Source organism: Chenopodium album, chromosome 5 (genome assembly GCF_948465745.1).
Source record: "Chenopodium album chromosome 5, dcCheAlbu1.1, whole genome shotgun sequence".
In the NCBI taxonomy this organism is placed as follows: Eukaryota; Viridiplantae; Streptophyta; class Magnoliopsida; order Caryophyllales; family Amaranthaceae; genus Chenopodium; species Chenopodium album.
Genome location: NC_137838.1, coordinates 20,839,838 through 20,866,585, shown reverse-complemented (window position 1 = coordinate 20,866,585; position 26,748 = coordinate 20,839,838). Strand labels below are relative to the sequence as shown.

Below are 26,748 nucleotides of genomic sequence, written 5' to 3'. Positions count from 1 at the left end.
CAAAAATGCTCTTTGATTCTAATTAAAACTCTGAAAAGTCAACTAAAGTCAATTTATCAATGCTAATTGAATTAGGAATGAAAAGAACCTTCTAGAAGAATCTAGAAGACTAAAACCATTCCTAATTGCATTAGGAATGATAAATCATATTAGGCCCTCCTCTAGATCATTGGGCCGCGGCTCAAACCGGGCCCAGTTCAGTAAATTGGCCATAACTTCCTCAATATTCATCGGAATTGGGCTTATAATATATCGTTGGAAAGCTCTTGTCAAGCCTTATCCAACTACACTACTATTGGACCCATACCATGGACCAATCAAACTGGATTGGCTGTTTTCTTAAAATAAGTTTTCAAAAACAAAGAGAAGAGAAAAGAAATTAAAACTATCCGCAACACTAAACTTTCCTCACTTTCGCTTCATTCGATTATGATTCGACGTGAAAGGTACTCATCACCGGGTTTTGTTTTGGGGAGACACAAATGGGTGTCTACAGACACTTATATTATAACACAAAAATGTGTATAGAATGTTTTATTTTATAATTCGTATTAATTATGTAAGATTGTGTATTTGAGATACAAATATTAGGTGGATCTTGGGTGGGGATTAGGCGGGTCTTTGGTGGGGATTAGGTGGGGATGGATATCCAAGTGGGGGGTGGGGCGGGGATGGTTTTGGAGTTGTACCCGGTGGGGCAGAGATGGGGATGAAAATTGGACCCGCCGCGGGGATGGGGATGGGGATGAAAATATTAGGTGGGGATGGGGATGGGAAGGCCAACATCCGCCCCGCCCCGCCCCATTGACATCCCTAATATTAGGGAGCAGATTAACCACATGTTCTTACAAATCCAGCATCCGCATCTTGGTGGTGGGATTTTAAGTGGAGTGTTGGTTGCTTTTCACAATTTATTTTGCTACTTACTTTTGAATTCCTTAAACACGATTTCATGTTATACTACTTTAACTAATTTGGGTTTTGAATAAGGCCCTTAATGGTTCCAATTTTTAAGATTTAACTTGGTTTTATTTATTGGTTTTGAAACTTATTTATAACTGAATTAGTTTTCCGCTGCTAATTTCTAATATAGCCTTAATGTTTGAACACGTGGCGGTAGCACGTCAGTAATTCTCTTGAATATTGTTCAGGTTACTCACAGGTTTAAAGAGAGAATTATTGGGGTGTTACAGAACATTTATTAGAAAAAATGAACAATTATTAGAAACATGAACATTTAGTAATTGAACCTTTATAATATTAAAAATAAAATAAAGAGACTATGAAACTGAAAAAAAAGATTGTGCAAAATGTTATATAACTGAACATTTCAATTGTAAAAAATAAACATATCATTTCATAGTCTCGTTAATGTTATTGTTTAACATTTATGCAATAAAAAGTGCACATGTTATTTTGTACACTTTCGTGTAAGTAAATGTTCATTTAGTAATGTTCAGTGGGAAAAAATATATATACATCTAATATATAAATGAACATTTATTTATTAAAAAGTTACATCATACTGCATGAAAATAAACATTTAATTATTGAGAAATACAAATTTATTGTAAAATATGTTTAATTAGAAAATGTTCATTTTTGTTATAGTAAATGTTCATTTTTGAACGAGGGACCATAAATATTTACGAGGTCTCGAGACCAGCCTTTAACTACTGATATGTGATAACACTTTAAAGCTTTAATGAGGAAATTATATATATATATATATATATATATATATATATATATATATATATATATATATATATATATATATATAGGGGAGGGATCCGGTGAAAATAGGTTCATATGTGAGAATTCATGCATACTTATATGAGAACTGATGTATAATTTAGAACATATGAGTAAAAATTTAGAACATACGAGTAAAAATTTAGAACATGCGACTCAAATTTAAATTTAGAACATATGACTAATAATTTAGAACATATGTGTGAGCAATAATTTAGAACATCTGATTCAAGAATTAGAACATGTGAGTAAAAATTTAAAAAATTTGTTTAATGAAATTTAGAACATATGATTAAAATTTAGAACATCTGATTTAATATTTAGAACATGTGAATAAAAAAATTTAGAACACTTGGTATAAAATATAGAAAATGGGAGTAAGAATATTGAACATATAAGTAAAAATATAGAACATGTGAGTAAAAATTGGAACATATGCTTCCGAATTTAGAACATATAACTAAAAATCTTAGAACACAGAACACACGCACGTTTTAAAATTTAGAACATGTAAGTTAAAATTTCGGAATAAGTCAATCAAAATTTATAACATCTAACTTAACTTATTTATGGTTTAGAACATGTGAGTACTAATTTAGAACATCTGATTTAATTTTGAACACCTGGGAAAAAGTTTAGAACATCATATTTAAAATTTAGAACATACGAGTAAAAATTTAAAACATAAAAAGTGTTCTCACATAAGAAAAATTCTCACGAGAGCCTCCCTCTATATATATATATATATATATATATATATATATATATATATATATATATATATATATATATATATATATATATATATATATATATATATATATATATATACTAGGTTAAGTCCTGTGCCATGCACGGTTATAATTAAAATTTACAACAAAAATTATAAAGAATGGTTTTTAATTATATTTTATTTTTATTTTTGAGGGGAATAAAGAATGGTTGTTAATTTAACAATATATCAAAAAAAAAAATTTGTGACAAAATAACTTGAATTTTAATTTATACCAAATGCGTAAAGGTTATTGTTTTGAATTTTATAAAAAATAATTTATTAATAGAAATTTAGAAACTATTGGGTTTTATATAAGAAAACGAAAATATAAGCTTAGGTTAGTACCCGTATATGTCTTCAAAAAAAAGGGAAAAAAAAATAAAAGGTTAGTACCCACATACGAACTCATATACATTTGTCCTTATATTTTTGTTGACACACTTTGACCGGCATTAAATAAAAATTTAGTTGATTTATATTACTTTACGATAATTAGTATTCCATAATCAACTTTTTTTAAAATGTATTTATAGTGAGTAGTAGCGGTTTTTATTTTAATTTTAATAATCACATTGCATAACGATTAATGTCAAATGATTAATGTTGGAGCTTGGAGGAAAAAATTGATACTCCTTAATATTTAATACCTTATTTTTAATCTATGTTTGTATACTTGTAACTAAAAGATTAATAGTATATAGAATATATGTTAAAAAAAATATTAATTGAGTATGATTGGATTAGATATGTTGTCAAAATAGAAATAAGTATTATTGTAGCTTATAAAATGGAAGTCATTAAAATTTGGTAAAAAAAAAAAAAAAAAAAAAAAAGGAAAGTGCAAAAAGGAGGGAAAATTATTAATGACATCATGACAAATGTCATCTTAGGTTCGCTTTTAGTATAGGTTAATTGATATATATATATATATATATATATATATATATATATATATATATATATATATATATATATATATATATGGGAAGGCTCTCGTGAGAAATTTTCTTATGTGAGAACACTCTTTATTTATTAAATTTTTCCTTAGGTGTTCTAAATTAAATCAAATATTTTAATTTAGTACTCACATGTTCTAAACCATAATTTAGTTAAGTTCGATGTCATAAATTTTAAATAACTTGTTCCAAAATTTTAACTTGTATGTTCTAAATTTTAAAACGTGTGTTTTAAGATTTTTAATTATATGTTCCAAATTTTAAATTGTATGTTCAATTTTTTTACTCGTATGTTCTAAATTCTTTACTCACACTTTCTATATTCTATATCAGTTTGTTCTAAATTTTTATTCACATGTTCATAATCTTAAATCATATGTTTAAATTTTACTCATATGTTTAAAATTTCATAAAGCAAATTTTATAAATTTTTAATCACTTGTTCTAATTCTTAAATTAGATGTTCTAAACATATTACTCACACAAATGTTCTATATATATATATATATGTATATTTAAAATAAAAAATTTCTAAGAGTTTTAATTGATAATTTTTAATTATTAAAATTAAAAATCTACAAGCCTTACTTTAATTTTTGGCTAGATAATGAGATTGTGCTTTTATTTTTGGTATGACATTTTGTAGACACCTAAAAATATCTTCCTAAAATCAAACCCGATGATGAACAACCTTTCACCGCCACTATTGGTTGGGTTAAGTATTTAATCCCGGGAGTGCTTATGTTCAATCAAACTCAATTCACAAAAATAGTCAACAGATCAGTCCTAATGTTTAGTCAAATCATAGTCCAATTTGTATTCTGGCTCGAACCCTATTAATTCATTTTTGTATTACTTATTAATTAATCCCGATCAATGAATAATAACCCTAAATAGCCCAAAACTCTAAAACAACACTTAAAAATACAAAGCTAAATTAGGTTAAAAGCAAGTGAATTGAATTTGGACGGATTTCAAGAAAAATTGTACACCGTGACATGGCTCCACGTGTTGCGCCACAGTGGACAGTGTCGCGTTGCGATGTCCTTTGCCCCATGGGATTTTTCTGCGTACTCTCCGCTCACAACTCTTCACGTTCTTTATCAATTTAGACGTATTTAGGGCAAAACTTTGTGCTGCGCCACGATAGAAAATACCGTGACACGATGCCCATTGTCGTGTTGCGACAGACACACAGTGTCACGGTGCCTAAATTAGGGTTTATCTGCAGCTCTAGGGTTCCGTGCATCCCCTATTCATTTCCTCTATAAATACGAGCCTCATTTCTGCAGTTCGGGGCATCAAATAATTCTCTATTCTCTCTTCTATGCTCTAGCCTAAACATTAGTCTACCCTATTCTCTTACAGTACTTCCCCCAAGCTCTCCAAGAAGTCCATACTTTACCCGAGGTTCCATCCTTAAACCAAGGCATGAAAGGTAGAACTGTTTGAGGGTTTGGCCTCAAATCAACTTTATTTAATTTAATTTCAATTATCGTTTTATTAATTTCCTTGAAGTTACTAATGTGTTTATTATTTTGTGGTTACAGACAAACAAAATCAAAGTAAGGAATCATGTTCCTTTTGTTTCTATTATTTTTCTAACGATTTTTATTATGCTTGTCATATATTTTTTTGAGGGATTCCTGTTGGATTGCTTCCAATATTAATATTTATTCTATTATATTTTTATGATTATCATCTATATAAACTTCAAGAATAGTGGTATTGAATTTAATGGAGCAATCAAATGTAAATTTTCTCAACTTTATTTGTAGCTCATTTTTCTTTTTTCTTTTTTTCAAATTTCTTTTCAAGATTCAAACTTTTTCGTTGTTTTTTTAATTTAAAAAAAATATATATATTTCATTACATTTACGTAGTATTTTATTTTACTAATAAAATGCAATCTATATCTAAGATGTTATGATTTTAAAAAAATTAATAACAATACAAATACACAATAGTATAATTCTTTAATTAAAAAACAAATATTATCCTAAAATTAACCCTTTCACGGGTTAAATGAAAAGTTGAAAAGTGAATTGAAATGGTGCATGGAAGAAGATGAAAATATTTATGCGAAAAAAGTTAGTAATTTATTAATGTTTATGTTGATTATAATAAACATCTTTCAATATTTATATTAATGTTATAAATAAAAATTCGTTTCCGCTTATATTTTTTCTTATATAGGAAATGACGATGAGTTTGATAATCTATATATTAAAACCCATGGCAAGAATTGTAATCATGCCACGTGTCATGATTCTTGCCATGTGTCGTCATGACTTGATAAATAATGTGGGGTCATGTGACTCATGTCATATTAAAATCGATCATCAATGTTTCCTCACAAAAAATTTATGTTCATAAATTCTAAATTTTTATTCAACTTATATATATATATATATATATATATATAAAGATTCCTGTAACAAATAAAACAAACTAATATGAAGTATAAAAGTTAGGTTATTGCATATTTCATAATTTTGAAAAATTCAATAATATTTTATTAAATTATAAAATACAAATATATATTACTTTAATTTATTATAATTTTTTATATATAAAAAATGACCCAGGACGTACCTAAAACTAGTTTATCAACTAAGAACCATATAGATATACATATAAAATAGAATCTTATAAGATGCCTATTTTACAAATAATTTACCCTAACAGTGTAACTTTCTGAAACATTATACAACAATAGATATTGGCATTTGGTATTTGTGTTAGAGCGGACACTCCTAAGTAAAAAGTAAATGCTTTAAAATACTTATGTTTCATTTAAATCGATCTATTTATTGGATACATATTAGTTTTGTAACACATCTAACTGATTATATAAGCTTAGTGGTACAACACATGACTTTTAATGTAAAAAAATATTATATTGATATTGTGTATATTAAAATTACAAATATTGAAAATAGGTATATCTTTCTAAGAATATTAATTAATTGTATGGTAATATACCATCAAAGTGTGAAGTATATAATATTGTAATTAATTGATTTTTTATTTTATATAATAATTTGTTAGCATTCATATTTCGCATATTATTTGTTCATATTCGCATATTAATTGTTCATATTTTGTGTATGAAAATTGACACCACGTACAAATTATTATATTTATACGCCATTAACTTTGTTAATCAATAAATAATAGTTCAAATAAAACATTCACCCTTGAATGTGATGGTTCTAGTCTCGTTTTAACTATAATTTTTAAAGAATAATAAGATGGGAAATTCTACATGGTGGCCTCCTACTTTTAAGTTTTCCACGTGGGAGACACACTTTTTTCCAACTCTCTCAAGTGGCACTATGGTTTTGCAAAATTATGTATAGTGTCCTTTTTTTTAGTTTATGGCTAACTTTTATAATTAAAATGGTTAACCTTAGGTTTTTTGGTTTAAAAATTAATTAAATTATATTTTAAAATAATAAAATAAAAAAAAAAGAATTTTTTTTAAAAAAAAAAACATCCTAAACCCACGACCACCCTCCCACCACCACGTCCACCCTCCCACCACCACGTCCACCATCCACAACCCCAACCCCCATACACCACCGGCGCCCAGAATCCCTTTTTACCGCGCCCGCGCCGGCGGCCCCGTCCCCCTACCCACTGAACCCACCACGACACCACCTGAACCCCATATCCCAAACCCGAAACCCCCAAATACCCAACTCGAAACCCCTTAAAAACCCTATCCCACCAATTTAAACCCCGAATTAGACCCTCCCCCACCCTTGAAACTCTGACGCCCAAGGTTTTGAGGGTGGGAAAGGTCCTTATTTTGGGGTTTAAAGTGGCGGGGGTGGTTTATTCGGGTTTTGGGTCGGATATTTGGGGGTTTCATGTGGTGGGTTTAGTGGGTAGGTGGACGAGCTGGGTTGTCGGAATGGTGAAGGTTGTCTGGGTGGCGGCGAAGGGTGGGGGAGGGCTGGGTTGTCGGAATGGTGAAGGTCGCCGCCTTCCGGGATGGTGGTGGTGGGGAGGGTGGTCGTAGGTTGGGGGAATGGGGGCTGCGAATTTTCTTTCTTTTATTTTTTTTTTTTTTAAAGAATTTGATTTTTTTTTTTAAAAAAAAAAAATAATTGTGGTTAACCAAAAAATCAAAAGGTTAGCCATAAAACCTAAAAAAGGGCACTGTATGTAATTTTTCAAAACTTGGATGCCACTTGAGAGAATTGGAAAAAAGTGTGTCTCCCACGTGGAAAACTTAAAAGTAGGAGGCCACCATGTAGAATTTCCCTAAGATTGAAATATTATAATCACTCTTATGAATTCAATATTAAAGACCCCAAAATTATATCCTAAAATCAATTAGTGTGACAGTGGAATACTGCTAATCTTATATGTTCTTCCTCTACATCGCCGTCTGTGGGGATTCGAACCCACGACCACGTGGTTAAAAGCCACGCGCTCTACCACTGAGCTAAGAAGGCAATTTATAATATTTATGATAAGATTTTGTAATTAGTATAATGTACTTATTACTTCGTATGTTTAATGAAACATGCATATGGATATATGGTCGATGATGATTTGTCAATTGATTTTAAATCATGGGACGCAATATATGGAGTAATTAAGAACTACCATATTCAAATTTTCGGTACCCATTAAGTCTTTTTTTAAAAAAAAAATATAAAAAATAAATAAAATAGTATATAACGATTTGATTTCATTCAAAAACTAGTTAGTGACCCGGACAATGTCCCAGGTTTGTTTCTCTTCTTCATGACAAATTAATAAATGACAAATAATTACTCCGTACATGCATTAAATAAATGTAATACCCATTTTAAATTGGATGAACAAATGAACCATCAAACCAATATTCAACCACCGAGAGTAGTGATCGAGTAATGAAGAATTTTACACGCACTAACCTAGAGAGCTTTTAGTGAACTATAAAGCAAATCAACCAATGAAATCTCATATCAAAATATAGCAAATCCTATATATTATAGTAATTACACAATCATCAAACCAAAATGCTACTTATAGCTTACAACATATATAGGTCATATTAGTTTGGGGTGATTTATTGAAAGTGTTAAAATATGAGTTAAAAATAATATATCCATTGCATACCAAGAAAGGTATAGTAAACAAACACTCACCTAACACAATAATCACCCAGTAAAATGTTTCTCCAAGAGGTTTAGACCGTTTAGTGTATCATTCCCTTGGAAAGTTATTTTATAAAGATAAATATATTGAATACATATCGGTTACAATTTTACAAATTAAATGGGTCTAAGCAATTTAAAACATTGTAATAATTATTCAACTTTTCAATTGTAATCAAAATTTTGCAAGTAACACCTTCTCTTTCTTTAAAGTTAAAACCAATAACTTCATTTATTCTAAGGTGTAAATCAAACACATTTAAATACAATAATAAAATTGTAAAAGTGACGTGGCAAAATGACCAAAAAAAATTGACACATGGCATAATGCCACTCCATGCCTTGGAGTTTTAGGAGGAAGTAAAAATGGAGGGTTGTGAAACAAATGCAAATGTCTCACAACCATTAAAATAACATAAAAGTAAAAAGAAGAGAGAGAAAGGAGGAGAGAGATAGGAAGAGTGAAAAAGGTGGTGTGTGCCCCACTAAAACTTTTCAGAAATGGTTTCACGTGCAAAAACGACAAAAAAAAAAAAATTGGGACCACAACTACTGAGAATATATTTTGTACCACTGAGGATTTTTATAAGTACCACTAAAACCGCATTGAGTACCACTGGGAGTGTATTTTGTACCACTGAGCTGTAATGACATTATTTGACAGCCTAATTAGACATTTGAACCTTTTTTTTAAATACCACTAAAATTATATTTTATACCACTGAATCTAAAATGGAAAACTTTAAATCCCGCATGAAATGACCAATTAGTATGTACGTAGTTAGTACCACTGAATATTCAATGGTACGGAGTACTACTCTAACATCAAGTACTAAACTATGTGCAATTACACTCTTACCCCTTGTTATCCAATTAAGGTTCAAACACTTGACCTCTTGGGTTATTGTTTAACCATCTAGGCTAATAACCAATTATGCTTTAATATTGCACACTAAATAATATTATACAATAAAAATATTGAAAATACATATTACATACATACTATTAAATGTTTTTAAAATTAACAGTAGCACAATATGACAATAGTATTTTGGGACAATTCCCGGGCTACTCACTAATCACCAATAAAAAAAAAGGTGTTAAAATAATGTTTAATATCACAAATATTTATCAATAGTACACTAAACTGTCTTTTTTTCATATAAACTGGCCGAATATTATTAACACTAAAACAATTACAGAAAAAAGATGCTTAAATACAAATACTTATCTGTTTTTTTGTGTTTAGAGAGCCACAAAGGCGGGGGTGAGAATCAATCCCAATATCTCCCGAAACCGGAAGGGAAGCTCTAACCACTTGAGTTATCCCCTCACTCTCACAAATACTTGTCTGTAATAGGTAACAAAGTTGTCTCTCCTTGCCAATTTACAAATAGCTAAATATGAAATATTAGTAGATTTAGTTTATAGTGATTAGGACAATACGAGTAAAAACTACTTCGTAATTGGCAATAATGAAAGTGAAAGCGAAAAATAATTTCGAGTGAATAATTGAAAAGTTCAATGAAGAGGAATTTTGATTGTATTACGATAGGTCGGGTATGTTCAAGTAAAAGTTACTCACTTTGGATCAGGTTGATATCCGAATTTTCTAAATTAAGCATAGTAATTAAGTTTTCAGAAGAGCAACAGTTATCAAGAATAGAACACTAGTATAGTTACCAATTTTCCATCTAAGGACACAAAGTAATTGGAATATTTGAAGATTCTTTTCCAAATCCAACAGACCAAGAGTCCATAAAAAGAGTCCATATTGTAACATACAACTGTAAATCTGTAATTGATTACATCAACTAGTGAGTTTTTTAACGGCTTTTTAAAATTGTAATTGTCATTGTCAAACTAAAATTGATTTTTTTTTTTTCAATTAAAATTTATGATTTGCACTTGTATAATTTTTTTTACATATTAATAACATACTTGGTAATTGACTTAGATTGTAAATTAGTTATTGCTTTTATAAGAGGTTGAGGGTTCGATCCTCCTTATTCTAAATAACAAAGTAACTGTAGTTCCAAACAAATAAGCACGCTCAATTCTACTTTGTAGGGATAATTAACGTTTATAAACATTTATTAGTTTGTTAATTGAAATATTATCGAAGTTTACCTATGCTTAAGAAAGGAGCACCATGCTATAGCATCGTACCACATTTTGGCAACCTCTAACTTAAAACTCGATTTCACCCTAAGCTCAAGTTTAGAGATAATAAGATCTACCACCAAAACTAACGAAAATTCTCTTAATTTTTACATATAGCATAATATAGTGCTACTTAGATTTTCATAATGATAGGAAGCTTCACAATTAATCGCTAAATAGAGCCTAATAACAACTAATCACAGCAAAATATAAGCCGATCATCCAATCCCAGCCCAGAAGAAGTCCCCAGGTGCAACAGCTTAGATACAGTTCTCAACCTTCGTCAATGCTCATCAGGGGTTGATAGAAGGCCATTAGTATCGATCCTCTCCGTTCAGCTTTTTCAATGCCATCAAATATCTCAACCACAATCCTAAAGAAATCCCCAGGTGAAAACCAATCAACTATTAAACTGCCTCCAAGGGGACGATGGAAGGGCAGAAACTAAATAAATCAACTCCATCGGTTTCCTCGGCCACTAGAATTCTGACCCCTAGAAGATTCAGACATAGAGGTTGAAGATCCCAAAACATTAATACTTGATCTCTTTTTTTTATGGGTCTTCCATGTCAAATTCCAAGCGTCACTTCCACTTCCACTTCCATTTTCATATCCATATCCGCCATCATCTTCATGTTCGGGTGTTCCAAAGTTCAGCCCATTCATCCTCATCTTCCGAGGGGAAGGATGAGGAAATTCTTCACTCTTTCCATCACTGAAACTAGTGATATCATCATCCCCAAGATCATATACCTTTTCAATTGCTCCATGATTATTGTTTGGCGAGTTCAAGTTCTCAGAGGAAGCAGCTTCCTTCCTCTTCTTCTTGTTAATAGCTGAGGACAAGTCTTCTCCATTCTCTACAGCTTTTACCCATCGTAGGTCGCTGATGGTGTCAGCATAAATCACCTCTTTTCTCTTCCGCTTACCTGTTATTTTGCCCACTTCATGATCAAAACCTTTGCTTCGCTCAGAGGCATCAGTGTTAACAGTGTACACCCATTCAGGCACCTCATGGTCTTCCATAAGACGAGGTCTGTAGTTTTCCTTTTGCCTTCTCTCTTCATCCATTTTCTCAAATAGCCAGAACTCTTCATCTGTTCGAGCTGCCAACCGGTTGATCTCTCTCTCACTCGGAATATCTGTCCCAAGCGCGCTTGTTCCTCTACGCATAATCACTTCCAACATCTCCTTCCTGTCCTGAGCTGCATGAACCAAATAAAATTTTCACATGGCATGTACTTAACTACAAAAGGTACAATACAATAGATGAAGAGCCATAAATAAATCAAGCGTCTCAAGAGTCATGAGTTAAACATAAACTGCATTCAGTCAATCACTTGACAACCACAGATATAGAGGCAGGGGATGGATAGCACATGTGCAAAAGAAATGAGAGGTAAAAGAAAAGGAAAGATGCTTCAAGAATTGCTGGGTCTCTATCACAGAAATATATTATCCACTTCTCATACTTCCACCCTTGAACATAAAGAAAGGGGAGAATTCCATTATCTTCATAAGTTCAATATATGTATAAAATGTATTGAAATTTCATGGAAAACACTATAATACAAATTACTCAGATGGTAGGCACAACGCACAAGAATGCAGGACAACGACAGCAATGCCAGTTTTTTTATTAAAAAATCAAATTACGGAAATATGCTTGAGGCTCCAATAAGAAAGGGAAAAAAATTAGAGAGAGATGGCAGCATACCTGTTGATGTTGTATTGAAGAGCCCGGCCTGAATTACCTTGGCATCTATGCCCATTTTCTGTTTTGCGCGTTCCAAAATTACCTCTTCTATAGATCCAACACTAACCAACACGAAAACTCTCACCTCTTTCTTCTGACCAATACGATGGGCCCGATCCTCAGCCTGTTGGTCCATCTGGGGGTTCCAATCACTGTCGAATATAATCACAGTATCTGCAGTCTGTAAGTTTAAACCCAGACCTCCTGCGCGAGTACTGAGAAGAAAGATGAAATATGGAGAATCTGGAGCGTTGAATTCTTTAAGTAAAGTCCCTCTTTCATCAGTTTTTGATGAGCCATCAAGTCGAAGGAACCTGTGCTCACGCATTCTAAGATAAACTTCAAGAATATCCAAGAGACGAGTCATTTGTGAAAACAAGAGAACTCTATGTCCAGATTTAGCCAGTTTAGGAAGCAGTCGATCAAGTAGCTCGAATTTTCCTGATGCTCTCACTATCTCATCGCTACGCCATATATTATACTCTGGCAAGAACAAGTAAGGGTGGTTGCAGCACTTCCTTAACTGCATTGACAGATTTTGTAGGCCCTTTGATTTCCCTCGCTCTGCAACATTCAATTATAGATTTAATGATCATCCAAAAGGCACTACGACAATGATAAAGACGACAACAAAAATAACACCAATAACAACAAAGTAAATCACAACAACTACAAATTTTGAACTCATACTTAACAGCAAATCATAATCTCCATACCAAAGGCAAGCATACATGTATTTGTTGTACATATGGAATATTTTGCACCGGTCATTACATTTTGGACAATTGGGTTCCTTTTCATCAATACCCTAATACCTAGTGAAACGAAACTTGAGGCATATATATATATATATATATATATATATATATATATATATATATATATATATATATATATATATATATGCACTCATTTCTACTTACGTTGTATAGCAGGGCAGTTTCAACCTTTGGGATTATTATCAACCGTATTAAAGGTCTGAATGCATTCATTTTTACCCTTTTTTTATGGTACTAAATTTCCTTCTTAGGCCATAAAATATCCTGTTTGCAAATAAAGAAGTTCTGTACATCCAACACAACCACTATAAGTAGATGCCTTGCCTTTAAGTATGGAGATAATGTTAAAGTATTACATAAGAAAGACACAGGAACATTTGCAAGTTATCAGATTATCAGTAGTAGACAAACTGGTCCAGAGAGTCAAACTGTCTTCAAACACGCACCACCAAAAATATATAAGCGAAGTAATAAAGATCAAAGATACTAACACAAGAGCAGTGGAATAAATTATACTAACATGGTTTAGCAGTTAAACAGCACAAATTAAGTGCCCACTAAATCAAGAGACATCCACATGAGTTTGGTGCTCTCCAATAACCGCTCAAATCTTGTGCTCAAAGAGGTCTTGATCCTCAGTTTTCATAACCCCTTTTTTTCCAACCCTTACATATGCCATAAGTTCATTTCTTTTTCCCTCACGCTGCATATACACCTAGCATAAGAATTCTAACAAAGCTAAGCTATACAAATTCCCACCTCCACTTCCACAGTTCCACCATCACTGGAAGGAGAGAAAAGATGAGAAAGGACCAACACCCATGAGCACAAGCAGAACAATGTCTGGGAGCAATTGAAAAAATACTTCAGTTTTAAACTCAGATACAACGGTATACTAATCTGGTCCTAATACAAAATAACTAATTCAGTCATGTAATAATTAACCTCTTTCTTGAGCAATTAATACTTCCAGGTCTGGAACCAATATCTGCTGATCCTTTCTTTTCTATACTAATGCGAATATTGGGTATCTAAAGTTAATAATAAAAATAAAAATAAAATAAAATAAATAAATCACATTTTTTAAGGGTGGCAAACAAAGTTGTCAGCTTTATTATTAATCTTGCACACACAAGTAGTGACTTTGACGGTTCCCACATAGTAAATCTATAAAATCATCACAGCTTGCTTTTCTCAAAAAGGATGTTATAAGTTGGCTCACAACAAGGATGTTATAAGGCGATTACATACCTTGCTGAGAGGCGAGGAGAAAACAAACCCAAGCAAATATATAAGGATCACATCAAATGCATATCTAAAACACAAGGATTGTCATTAATCTGCCTTCAAGTTATTGAAAATTTTCCTAGATTACTCAGCTTCAACAATGCATTATTTCATTCTTTCCATTTCGTGTCCTTATCATTGTTCAAAAAAACACCCCCAATCAGCAGCTAAAAGGGTATGAGGGCAACTTCTTTCTCCTTGTGGCTGTTAACATATAATCCAAGCCCAATCTCTTGAAAGCCCGCATAAAGGTATGGGTTCTTTTGGTTAAAACTAAATAGTTACAAAGGCAAAAATAAAAAAGATCTGAACTAGAGTAGAGACTATATCAAAAAGCTTTCCCGAAAAACTATGTTACTTGGACTTTGAAAAGGGCAAGTGTCAAAGTGTCAGACATGGCCATTAATTAAAATTATGCGCGATATTGGTCCAATATGAAGTGTAACACCCCATATACGAGTTATGAGGCAACAAGAGCAACCAAGTTGATATTAGGAGATAAGTATAAAATCATTCATTTAATGGTGGGGAAAACTCATGCGATTTTTTAATCTTCATAGAAGGGGGGGGGGGGGGGGGGAGTTGATGGTGACAGTCTAAGTCATCATGGCAATACGACATAAGTTATGCCACACAAGCAACAAAGCTATATCTACCTCTAGTGCACCCACTCGCTTTAGAGACATTTACAAAAATTTTAAAGAAGTTAAGAGTTGGTAGCAGATTTATGTTAATAGGAGAAGATCCCAGTTCTTCCTCACACATACTATTAACAGAAAAATTCCATCCTAGATGCTATTACCCTCTTAATTATAATCAACTACTTTTGTGTGATGTGGATATCGCCTTTTAATATGCTACTAACCTTTATTCCAATCCATTTGTCTATTTAATCTAAACTGTATGGTTGACATAATTTTCATCTAAATGTCCAAAGTGTAGCTAATTATTTTTTTAAATAAGCAAAAGTAAATACAATTGCATTTGGACTAAAGCTTTATTCTTTTCAACTTAAAAAATGAAAGACGAAGCTAGGTTTGGAAACAATTTTCATTTTCTTGTTATAAATACAATCAAAATTATGTTCTAAAAAATTTGTATTTCCAGTTATGACTTGCCATTGTTGTGTGTCATTGATATAATGACAATAATTGTTATTGTTGTTGCTACAATAAGTTCAACAATAATAGTAATAAGTACTCCCACTGTTTTTTATGTTCTTCTACTCATTTAATATAGATAAGCAAATTAAGAAAATGCTAGAAGAAGGTGAGTGGGAATAAGATAAAGTAGGATAAAATAAGATAGAGTGTACAAAGGTAGGTGAATGTAAGAAAAAAATGAATAGATTAAAAAGATAGTGTGGAAAGGTGTAAATGTGTAATTAATATGGAGTTAAAGGGTAAGATGGTAAATAGGGTAAGCTTAAAATAGAATACAGCAAAGTCAGTACAACAAAAAAAAGGGACTAATATGGAAAGTAAGTAGAGCAAAAAAACCGGAGGAGTATTACCATTATTAATTTAAGTAGTAGAATATTAATACCTACGTGCTACAACTAAGAGGAATAAAATGAAAAGAAATCTATAATTTTTTTTAATATATTTGTTAAAGCAAATGCAGAAACAAAATTCCTATTTCTCGTTTCTGCTAAAATAGGTTCTAATCGAATATCAATGACTATTAGCTGATTACGATCATCGTTTTACACAATTTTTCTTATTAATCTTTAAAAATTTCAAAGGTATAGTATTTCTCTTTAATACGTGCCATGAAGCAATAATATTATTGTGGTGATTGTTAAATCGGGTAATCCTGAATTCTAATATCATCATTCAAGATTTTTTTGCTTATATGTCATTATTAAGTTCACTTATTACTTTTGTAATAGTTCCAATACATACATACTTACTTATCATAATAAATACATTGCCAGAGATCCGATAATTATTCTGGTACATATATATGATATTGATTCTTGCTTAATCGAATCTATGTTTTACTTATCACATATCCTAAGTAAGATTTAAATTGGGTTTTGGGATTAGTTTCATACAATAGTACTTCATTTATCCCACATTTTTTTGCAAGTTTTTAAGTTGTGATTCACAATATTATAACGAATTCCAAAACTTGTAAGTAATGTGTAATAAAGGAAGCAAATACTTTGTATTTTTAAACTATCGGAATTTTTTTCTTTTAAGTATTTAGAGAACCACAAAGGCGGGTGATGGGAAGCTCTAACCAACTAAGTATCCCTCACTCTCAACCAATCAGAATTGTAATTAGACAATATAGATAATTATCCTAAAACCAATAACGAGGGAATTGTCATTTAAGTTAAATGTATGTTTGATTGATTGATTTCATTATACTCTCTTGAATTCAAGATATGAATCCACAATACTGCCTCATAATTACTATTGTTTGTCATATACTCCCTTTGTTCCTTAATGACTATCCTACAACGGTTTGTTGTGCGGTGTGTTACACTAGTTTTCCTAACAAGGAGCAAGAACTGAGACAAGTAATTATAGGGAATTCGAAAAATCTCTCGATATAAATATAACTAGATAAAATAAATCTTGTTAGTTTTTAGATGATAAGATAACTGAATCTGATAAGACATCTATAGTAATTAAGGTATAATAAGAACTGTTATATGAAGACTAGTGCATGGCTGTTACAGTGATCCGAGTCATTAAGGCTGCATTGTTTTTACATTCTAGGTGTTGCACTATCTTCGGTGGATAAAGGCTTCATTGTTTTGACAATAGTTGCACTGGTTTGGTGGATTAAAAAACCTACTGGGTTGAAATGGAGACTGGAGAGGGACCAGTGTGTGTGTGTGTGTGTGTGTGTATTCTCTGTTGTGTGTCGTGTGTTGTGTATGTCTGTGTAGATACCTATTCAGAAAGTTTTTATAATAAAAGACAAAGTGTGGAGGTAAGGAAACCGTCATAATCCCTGGCTATGGCTCTTCCTAGATCTGGGTCAAAAACCACTGGGAATGACATGGAGCAGCTTTGTTCTATACTCCCTAGCTATGGCTCTTCCTAGATCTGTTATATGGGCTTGGCTTTGTTCTATACTCCCAAGCTATGGCTCTTCCATCCCCAACCCAAGAGTACTGGAGTAGCTTATAATTCATGCAAAAATGTGTAATTAATAAGTTACTTCTTTGTCCAAAGTTCAGCATTACACATCTGAATGTTCAGAGAGAGAGAGAGAGTGCATTATGTATTATCAAAGGAAAGCCGATATTCAAGGAACCATTAAACATCTACAGGAAAAAGAAAATGTAACCATACCGCTATAATACAAAAACAAAGCCTTAGTCCCAAAATGATTTGGGGTCAGCTAATAAGAATTGTCAAAAGGACATCCGCAAAATTTGGAACAAAGACAGGAATTTGATGAGATGAAAGCGGACAAAAGTATGTAACCACATTGCTATATAGCTCTAAAAATCTTCGGCATAAAACTATTAACAATTAAACCTCCAATGTAAGTTCCCTCCGTAGACTATATCCCAGCCCATCTTATCCTGCATTAATTTCTACAGGAGAGAAGCATCTGAAAAAATTCTATCAAACCAAAAAATATTAAAGCACACCATACTAGCAACTGCGTAAAAAAATTTCATTGGATCAAATATATAGCAGGCTCACTGCAAAGAAATGCTAGAATTTAAGGAATCAATAGAATACCTGAATCCATGCCTACTCTGCCCATGTCTGTAACTTGTTGATAATAAATTTTCTGCCATGCAGACAAGTCACATTTCAATATGACCTGCGTCTTCCCAGGTAAATATTTCTCCACTTCATCTTTCTTCCTTCTGAGAATAAATGGCCTTATAACCTAACCACAGAAAATTTAATGAGCAAAACAAATCATGGTGTTATGAAATAGGACATAGGCTAGAAGGATGAATGGGCACTCACATGATGCAACCGTCGAATGACCAATAGCTGTTCTTCATCTGTAAGTGCAACTTCAGATCGTTCAGAAAATGGCGCATTAAACCACTCTGCAAAATTTACAACAGAATTAAAAATGTGGGGAAGAAGGAAATTGAGCAGGGCCCACAACTCCTGGAGGCTGTTCTGTATTGGAGTCCCAGTCAGCAAAAGTCTGCGCCGAATCCTATATCTGGATATATATAAAAATTGCATTAAGTGAGGAAAATTCAATAATGAATACCAATTAGCAAAAGTTTTAGGCAAAAGGTAAGTAGCACTCTGAATTATCACATTCACCAAGAGTGATCACAGATTCATTATAACAGAACATCTCTGCAAGCTCAAGTCCAAAATACAAGCACGATTTCATAAAGCCACATGACTTACATAAAGGGCAAGTTTAACAAAATGCAGACAAACATAATAGAGGAGAATAAATTAATAATAAGGTTACTCTGACTCTTCATCTTGTCTCAAACACTCATGTCGGACATTTGACACTCTGACAAGGGTATGTAATCCTTACTCAACACTTCAACTTTCAACCAGACCAATGATACTAAATCACATGTTTGAATAAAAAAAAGTCTTCAGAGGGAAAGAGGAGGAAATGATGTGATAAATTGAATGTGTTTACAAAGGGCTTGAGAAAGTTTGAACAAGAACTACGAAACAAGTGAGCTTGAAATGTCTGTATGTATTTGTAATGTGAAATTCACGTACAGAAATTCTTCTAAAATCAAGAATATTTTTTATGAATATCAAGTCCCCACATCCATGTCCAATTATAGGATATTGTTACCCACACTCAAATTCATATGTGATGACCATAGGTCAAGGACACTATGCCCAGGGATATTTAGAATTAACGTGAAATAGTTGCAGACATTAACACTAATGTACAGCATCCAACCATAATTGAGCACTCATTCTTACGAGGTCATGGTAACTCACTAGCTCCTACTTCAACAAAAATTCAAGTTCTATCATTTACTACTGTACAATTTTTCTCTAGAGAAAAATTGAAAAAAAAAAAAAAAAAAAAAAAAAAAAAGAAATTCAATGGTAACATGGAGACTATCACTTGTCATCAATAAAAAATAAAAAAAGTAAAAAAATAATAATAAAAAAAAAATAATAATAAAAAAAAAAAAAAACACAATAAGTTCATCCAGCACTTCATTTGTTATATTTTATTGATGCATATAGAAATTTGGAAGAGCAAGGCAGTGAGAAGAATAAGTAGAGAACATACTCTGAGACAAGAATCCGCGCAAGAGCACACTCATGATTTTTTAATCGATGCCCTTCATCAATGATCATGTAATACCAGTGAATTTTCTTGAGGTATTGCTTATCTCTCATGATAAGGTCATAATGAGTAATCATCACACAGAACTTTTCCTCAGCGAAGTATTCTTCCCTGATTGCTTTCCTAGTCTCTTGTCGCCCATCATAGAGGACAGCAACAATACTAAATCAAAAAGAAATTATATTTAAAAATCAATTGACTATAAGTACTGTGGAATATGAAATTTAGGAAATGACATGGCAGAAACTAAGCAGAAATTATATACCCGGGAACCCATGTTTGGAATTCATGAACCCAATTAGGTAAAACAGCCTTCGGTGCTACAATTAAATGAGGCCCACCCACGCCTTTTACCTCCAATAGGTATGCAATTAAAGCGATGGTTTGAATAGTTTTCCCTAATCCCATCTCATCTGCTAATATTCCATTCAGATTGTTGTTGAACAATGAAAGCATCCACTGGAGACCCTCTAACTGATATGGTCTAAGCTCTCCACCTTGAAGCATTGATGGTTGCTCTGTTACCTGTAGAAAATTGCACAAGCCTTATTTCTAAAATTTGTTTTTCAAGTATTAGCAAAGAATTTCCATACTGCATCGGTCATGCTTAGGGTACAACATAACCTTTAAAACTTCTATGCAATCATCTTCAAAATTAATAAAGCAATAATGTAGGGAGCAACAGTCTAACGGTCAACTACAGTGTGCTGTGTTAATACTTTCAAGTCATAAACCACACATATATTACTTCATATAAGCAGATGGAATCTGGCTAACCTGCCTCAAATTCTAATATCAGAATAAGTGATTCAACAGCCTCTAGTCACAGAAGAGAGACTGCAGTTCATAGAGTTTCGCAAATGATTGTGCAATCTAAACGTTTTTACTTGTGACCAAACAAGGCTTTTTTTTTTTTTTTTTTTGAGAAAACTGCTATAGTTGCCCGGAAAAAGGTGTGCACTTTGGTATTAAATTAGATGGTAAATTCCATGGCTCAGGTGTTTGCCTCAAAGGTAGATCTGATTTCAGGTACTACTGTAGAGTTCTAGAAGAAAATAAGAACTGTTAAATATCAAATCATTTTGTTTGATCCAGCCAGCTGCTCAAGCTTCCTTTCAATAATTTAAGGAAAAGGTAGTCAGCTTGCTCAGCTTGTGCCTCGTGGACAAGAATGCCACAATAAAAGCTAATACAATTACAGAGAATCCTGCAAGGGAAGCTCAGGCAGCAATGTGTTTGCAGCCATACTGTCAAAGGGGGGAATATCAACTAAGATCTGAAGTTTTGGTCAAGTATATGATTCTAGACTTGTTCTGCTTCATATCAGTGGCCAAGAAAAAAAGAATGGCAAAGTGCAGAGTATCTAGAGCCAAATGGGTGTTCTCTAAAGCAGGGATTTAAAATAACATACTGATCACAACTGCTTCTGCTATGTTCGTGGCATTCTTGTTGTAATACTTGTAAGCAGAGCTCGGTGTTCAGCTTGCATTTAGGCATTCTTTTTAATCACAAGAATAGTTATTATAATTTAACATAAGTGCTCCATATAATTGATGATAAGCTTCCCTATTGAAAATTAAAATACGTAGTAAAAAAAATGAAAAAAATTAATAAATAAATAAATAAAAGAAAATTTTACAAAAGGGAGAGATATCCCCCTACCACATAATTGCCACAAGCCAAAGCAATGCCAAGAAAGTGGTCCAAAAGTTTATTAATAGATTTCTGGCCTGGAACAGTTAAAGGTGCCATTTTCCACCTCCAAGGATAGACACCAAACAACTATGATCAAAGCAGTGACAGCATGACTTCATAGATTTTCGATCATTAATTTCATTTTTGATATAATTAAATTAGCAATAGAACATTAAGTAAATATTATTATGATCCCAAAGACCCATCTCCAAATTCCAAACTTGTTTACCTTTTCCTGAATGGAGTGGACAGCTGAATTATACTTCTTCTGACCATCAAGTAAACTGCCTGCCTTGCCAAAATCTTCTTCGCTTGCATCAATATCTTCATCAGGGATAGGAGTTCCATCTTTCGAGACATCTAATTCTTGAATATCAACATCAGACTCATCTAATGGCTCAATGCCATCAAAATGTTCTGCATCTTTTTGTCGTTGAACTGCAGCTCCAAGAGAAACAAGGAGATCATTTGTTTTCCCTAGAAGCATAGTTAATCTCTCATTTTTGCTCTCCTCGACCATTTTCATGTATGCTTCCTGGTCATCTTTTTTGAGAGCATCCATCCTCATTTTCTCTTGCCTTGTAGCGCGTTGCCTTTGCCTTCCATGCCACGCCTAGAAAATCAATGATTCAGAAAATATCTTATACTAAATAATGCCTCCACATTCTCTATTCCCTGGCCCTGGCCCTTCCCCTTCCCCTTTCCCTCACTTTTTCAAAAAAATTTACAGCTATCAAAGTCGCAGAAAATTGACAGCAAATGGAAAAACAAAAAATACCATGACCCCGTCGTTCCTCTGTTTCCGGCGTTTTGAAATAGAACCAACTTGTAACTGGAACTCACGAGCTGCATTGAGCAAATCTGCAAAAAATTTCCTTTTTCTAGTCTCCACAAAGTTCTTCTCCTCTTCTTCAAATCTGGATAATCTCTGCAATTACACAGTTCACCAAATCAATATTATACACCAACTATTAGCTTACTTCTGAACATAACAATGACACTAAATTTGAAATAGAAAGTTCCGACTCAAATTTGAATCATCCTTTAAGGAAACTAAAATATGCATAACAACACTTAACCTATTCCCTTTTGGAGATAGTGTGCTTTCATCAGACCTTCACTAAATCCTTTGTCCTCTGATTTCAAATGTTAGTCAGCTAATCATTATCACATGCACAACTTTTTTGAAGCAGTAGATGGAAACTCTACTAAGCGCAAAACATATAGAAGTGAAGGGGATGAAGACTGTACTCAAGTAAGAGAGGAGGGGATGGACGAGAGTAAGACAGAAATAGTAATCACATCACCTCTGCATCTCTTTTTTTCCTCAATTGATCATCAGCATCTCTAGCAAAAGGGTGTCCTACACCATAATAAGGACGGGGCAATCGTGCCATCCCCCAATCAAATAACTGCTTTTCAGGATGCACACATTTGAGGCGCAGCCAATACTCTGAACTTACTTCAGAACGGACCTTACTTTGCAGATCTGCAAGCTGATTGAATAGACAAAACAGAGCATGTTATCCAGCCAGTTCAAATATAATATTGGATAGACTACACATTCAAATGGTTATAAAAACAAAAAAAATTGAAAGAACCCAAGAGAATTCAGTGACATCTGAGATCTTAACAGTCCTGGCTCTTGATTCAAAAGCTAGTCATAACGCTCATAAAGTAGCCAAGATTTGATACAATAAGCTCAGGAGGTAGGTACTTCCCCAATTTTGTATTGGCTTTAACCAAACAGCTCACAAAAGAAATAGCATAGCATTTACCTTGAGACCATAAAGCTCAAGCAAGCACTTTGATTGCAAATCCTCGCCTCTACTTGAAGGTAGCTCTGGTTTTATAATAAAGAATTAGTAAAATAGAGAGCATAATCAACATATTAAATTCTCATACGGTATGAAATGGATAGTGCAACATATCAGCAAACTTTAAGGGAAACTTTACTTGGTATTTAATAAAAAATTCAATTTTAGTAGCGAAATTAACCTAATATAGCCCATCAAGTTCAACCATGCAAGTAAAGACAATAAACGCATCACTGCAGTCCATAACACACAAAAATCTGGTTTACTGTGGATCAGCACTAATTTTACCTAAAAAAAGTATAAATACCTTGTTAACAGAGTTATACCCCACACAAAAGAAATTCCTTCCAACTAAAGATAACCCATTTCACCAGAAAATAAAGTTAAAACTTAAAAGTAACATTTCACATTCACAGAGCTAGTAAATAAAGTCAATAATACATCAATTCATTGTCTTAAATCATCAATGCCTAAGACATTGTGACCTTGCCAGAAAAGAGGACACATTGGGCTACTGATGCTTGAAAAGCGGACAGCTGAGAATTAAAGGTCTACAAGCCCTAAATGTATACTTTCAAAGATTATTACATGCAAATGCATGAAAGCACCACAATGTGGACAAAGTAAATCCTTTAGAATACCCTTTCGTCATCAGTAATCAAACACCAGTTCAACAAGCACAGCTGAGTTTACGATACACATATTTAGCACAATTATTTATCACACTGAAAGTAGTAATTAATGGTCTCTCCATTAGCAAGAGGATCTTCACAGGCAGAAAGAACAGCCATTGGGAACAGTAAATTACTTTACAGGCCCATATATTAAACCAATCATGTGAGATGTGACCGATTTTGAAGCTCAACATCTTCCAAGAATCTTGAGTAAGCATTCTCCCAATGAAGCCACACAGTTCATACTCACGAATAAAAGAGCACAATATACTATTTATGAATAACAACTCAATAACAAGTCAAAAGCTAACAGAAAAGAACTCAAATAACAGGTCATAACCTAACAGTGATACAAAGTATGATAAAATACACCAACCTTCAAGTTCAGTCAAACGATGCTCAACCCGGCTCTGAAAACGGCTCTCATTCAATTCTGTCAGAGCGCTACTGGACATGCATTTCGGTCGTTGCTTAACCACAGCATCCTCAAATTCCATAATTAAATCCCCATAACTAGAGATACAAGATGCGTCCTGCAACCCAATTTTACCAATCAAATCAAATACAACAGCAAGCACACAACAAACAGCTTAGATTAACTTAGGAGAACAATGTCCAACAAAATATTAATACCCAAAAATCCAATTAAATACCATAAATAAAAAATTATCAGAAATTTCAAGAATCCCAAAAAGATATCAACTAAACAATTCAATCAAGCAAAAAACAACAATTCCAATACAAGCAAAGAAACCAAATTCTGAAAAATTCAAAACTAGAGCAGCTCAGATTCAATCAAAATCACAAATTGAACAAAACCCATCAAAGAAAACCCGGAAAAATCAAAAGAACAAACACCTAAACAATCAAATCAGCAAGAAAAAAACAAAATTCCAACAAAAATAAAAAACAAAAACACCCCAAATTCACCACAAAATCAAAATTCAAACAAAACTCATCATAAATCCAAAACAATAAATAAAAAAAAAAATCCTCACTTTATTCGATTTAGAGGAAGAATCACCCAATTGAGCATCACCGGAAGGCGAAACACCCTCATCAACATCACCATCGTCGCCGCGATAGATAGAAGAAACCGAGGCGAAAACTTCAGGAGGAAGAGGAATGTCACGAGAGAGAAGATTAAGAGCACAAATCAAAGTCTTGGTTTTCTGAACATGATCAAGAGAAGGAGGTGGGGTTGAAGAATTGGCCTCAACCACCTGAGTAACCATGGCGGGAATGAATGAACAAAAGGGTTTCTTATTCAACGGCTAATTTGATGATTTATATCAGAAATTTGCGCCAATTTAAGGGATTTAAATCAGTCTCTCTCTTAGTATAATCTCAATTTTGCTCTGATTAACTGAGAGAGGGAAGAGAGAGAGAAAGGCCAGAGTCTGGGGTTTTGCCGTTTTGGTGTGTTTCGTTGTTTTTTGTTTTTCCCTTTTTTTTTTTTTTTTTTTTTTTTTTTTTTTCTTTTTGGTATTTTTTTGGGTTTTGCTTATGTGAGGTGCGTATAATTGTTGAATTTGCTTGGAGGGTGGGCGGGTGGCGATAATGCCACGGACGAGGGTTAGCTTTTATACCCTTTGTGTAGTCGTATCGTATCCTTTCTAGTCTCTACCAAAGTTAAATGTTACGAAATACGGAATTTTCCTTTTTACAATAATGTTTTTAAAGAAAAATAAAACCCTAATTTGGAAACCAAAAAAAATTCAAGCAAAATTGAGGATTACAAACCAAGTTTTTTAGGTTAGAGTTGATTTATTTGATACTCGTACATTTTAAAGTTTAAAGTTTAATGTTTTTTAGGTTAGAGTTGATTTATTAAAGATGTAGCTTATTAGTCAATGTAATGTGACGGTTCAAACCTTGTTTTCTTTGTCATTAATGTTTAGGCATCCTTCTTGCCCCCCCCCCTAAGATAGTAGCCCACAATGTAACAGTGAATTGCATTACTATAGGGAATAATTTCAAGCCTTAAAAATCCCACTAGCTTGAACCTCACTGTGATCATACACTAAAGTACGGTGGCGTCCAAAAGGGAAGAAGATAGAGCAAAAGAGTCGCCAACAAGTTTTTAAGGAACTTGTAAACCATCACGAGGTGAAGGTTACACCCCTTAACGATCCAAGAGATCGTCAACTCCATAAGGTCATGAACCAAATAAGGGTTCGGGGATGATGGTACAAATCCAACCTAAAAGAGATTGAACCTGCCCTAATAATAGGCCTCTACTTTATTCTGATCGTATTCATGTGCGCTTTCCAATTAACATACAATCAATAGGATTAACCCTAAACCTGTTTAATCTATGTTGGTTGAATATTAATGCACAACTAAAATATTATTGGCGATCACTTGAATTATAATCACAATTAACCCTAACAAGATTATTAATTATCTTATTAAGCGTGGTTACAAGTACAAATTCCCTTTAAGCATGCAATAAAGGTGATCAAGCAATAACAATATAAAATAATATGTGTCAAGCAACATAATAAATAATCAACATCATTAATGATAATAATATCAATCATAATCATAATCATGTTAAAGCATAGCAAGATCCTAGGCATGATACTAATAAGATTAATAACAAACCCTAGCATGTCACTAAATAATAAAAATCAAAGCTTTAACCCTAACATGATA

General features: G+C 32.9%; 1 protein-coding gene and 1 non-coding gene across 2 annotated transcripts; both read right to left on the bottom strand.

Annotated features, from left to right (window-relative positions):
• Positions 1-7,879: 7,879 nt before the first annotated feature.
• On the bottom strand, positions 7,880-7,952 carry TRNAK-UUU (transfer RNA lysine (anticodon UUU)). The gene has a single exon. It is a non-coding gene; the product is annotated as a tRNA-Lys (tRNA).
• Positions 7,953-10,694: 2,742 nt separating this feature from the next.
• Positions 10,695-25,575, bottom strand: LOC145632013 (putative ATP-dependent DNA helicase CHR12). The gene is made up of 12 exons (XM_081684258.1): positions 25,089-25,575; positions 24,467-24,623; positions 23,378-23,442; positions 22,907-23,095; positions 22,378-22,527; positions 21,829-22,212; positions 20,170-20,429; positions 19,848-20,066; positions 18,575-18,782; positions 18,338-18,491; positions 12,523-13,125; positions 10,695-12,010 (listed from the first exon to the last, which is right to left on the bottom strand). Exons 1-12 carry the CDS (start codon positions 25,323-25,325, stop codon positions 11,259-11,261), a joined length of 3,378 nt encoding a protein of 1,125 aa, XP_081540384.1. The 5' UTR covers positions 25,326-25,575; the 3' UTR covers positions 10,695-11,258.
• Positions 25,576-26,748: the final 1,173 nt, after the last annotated feature.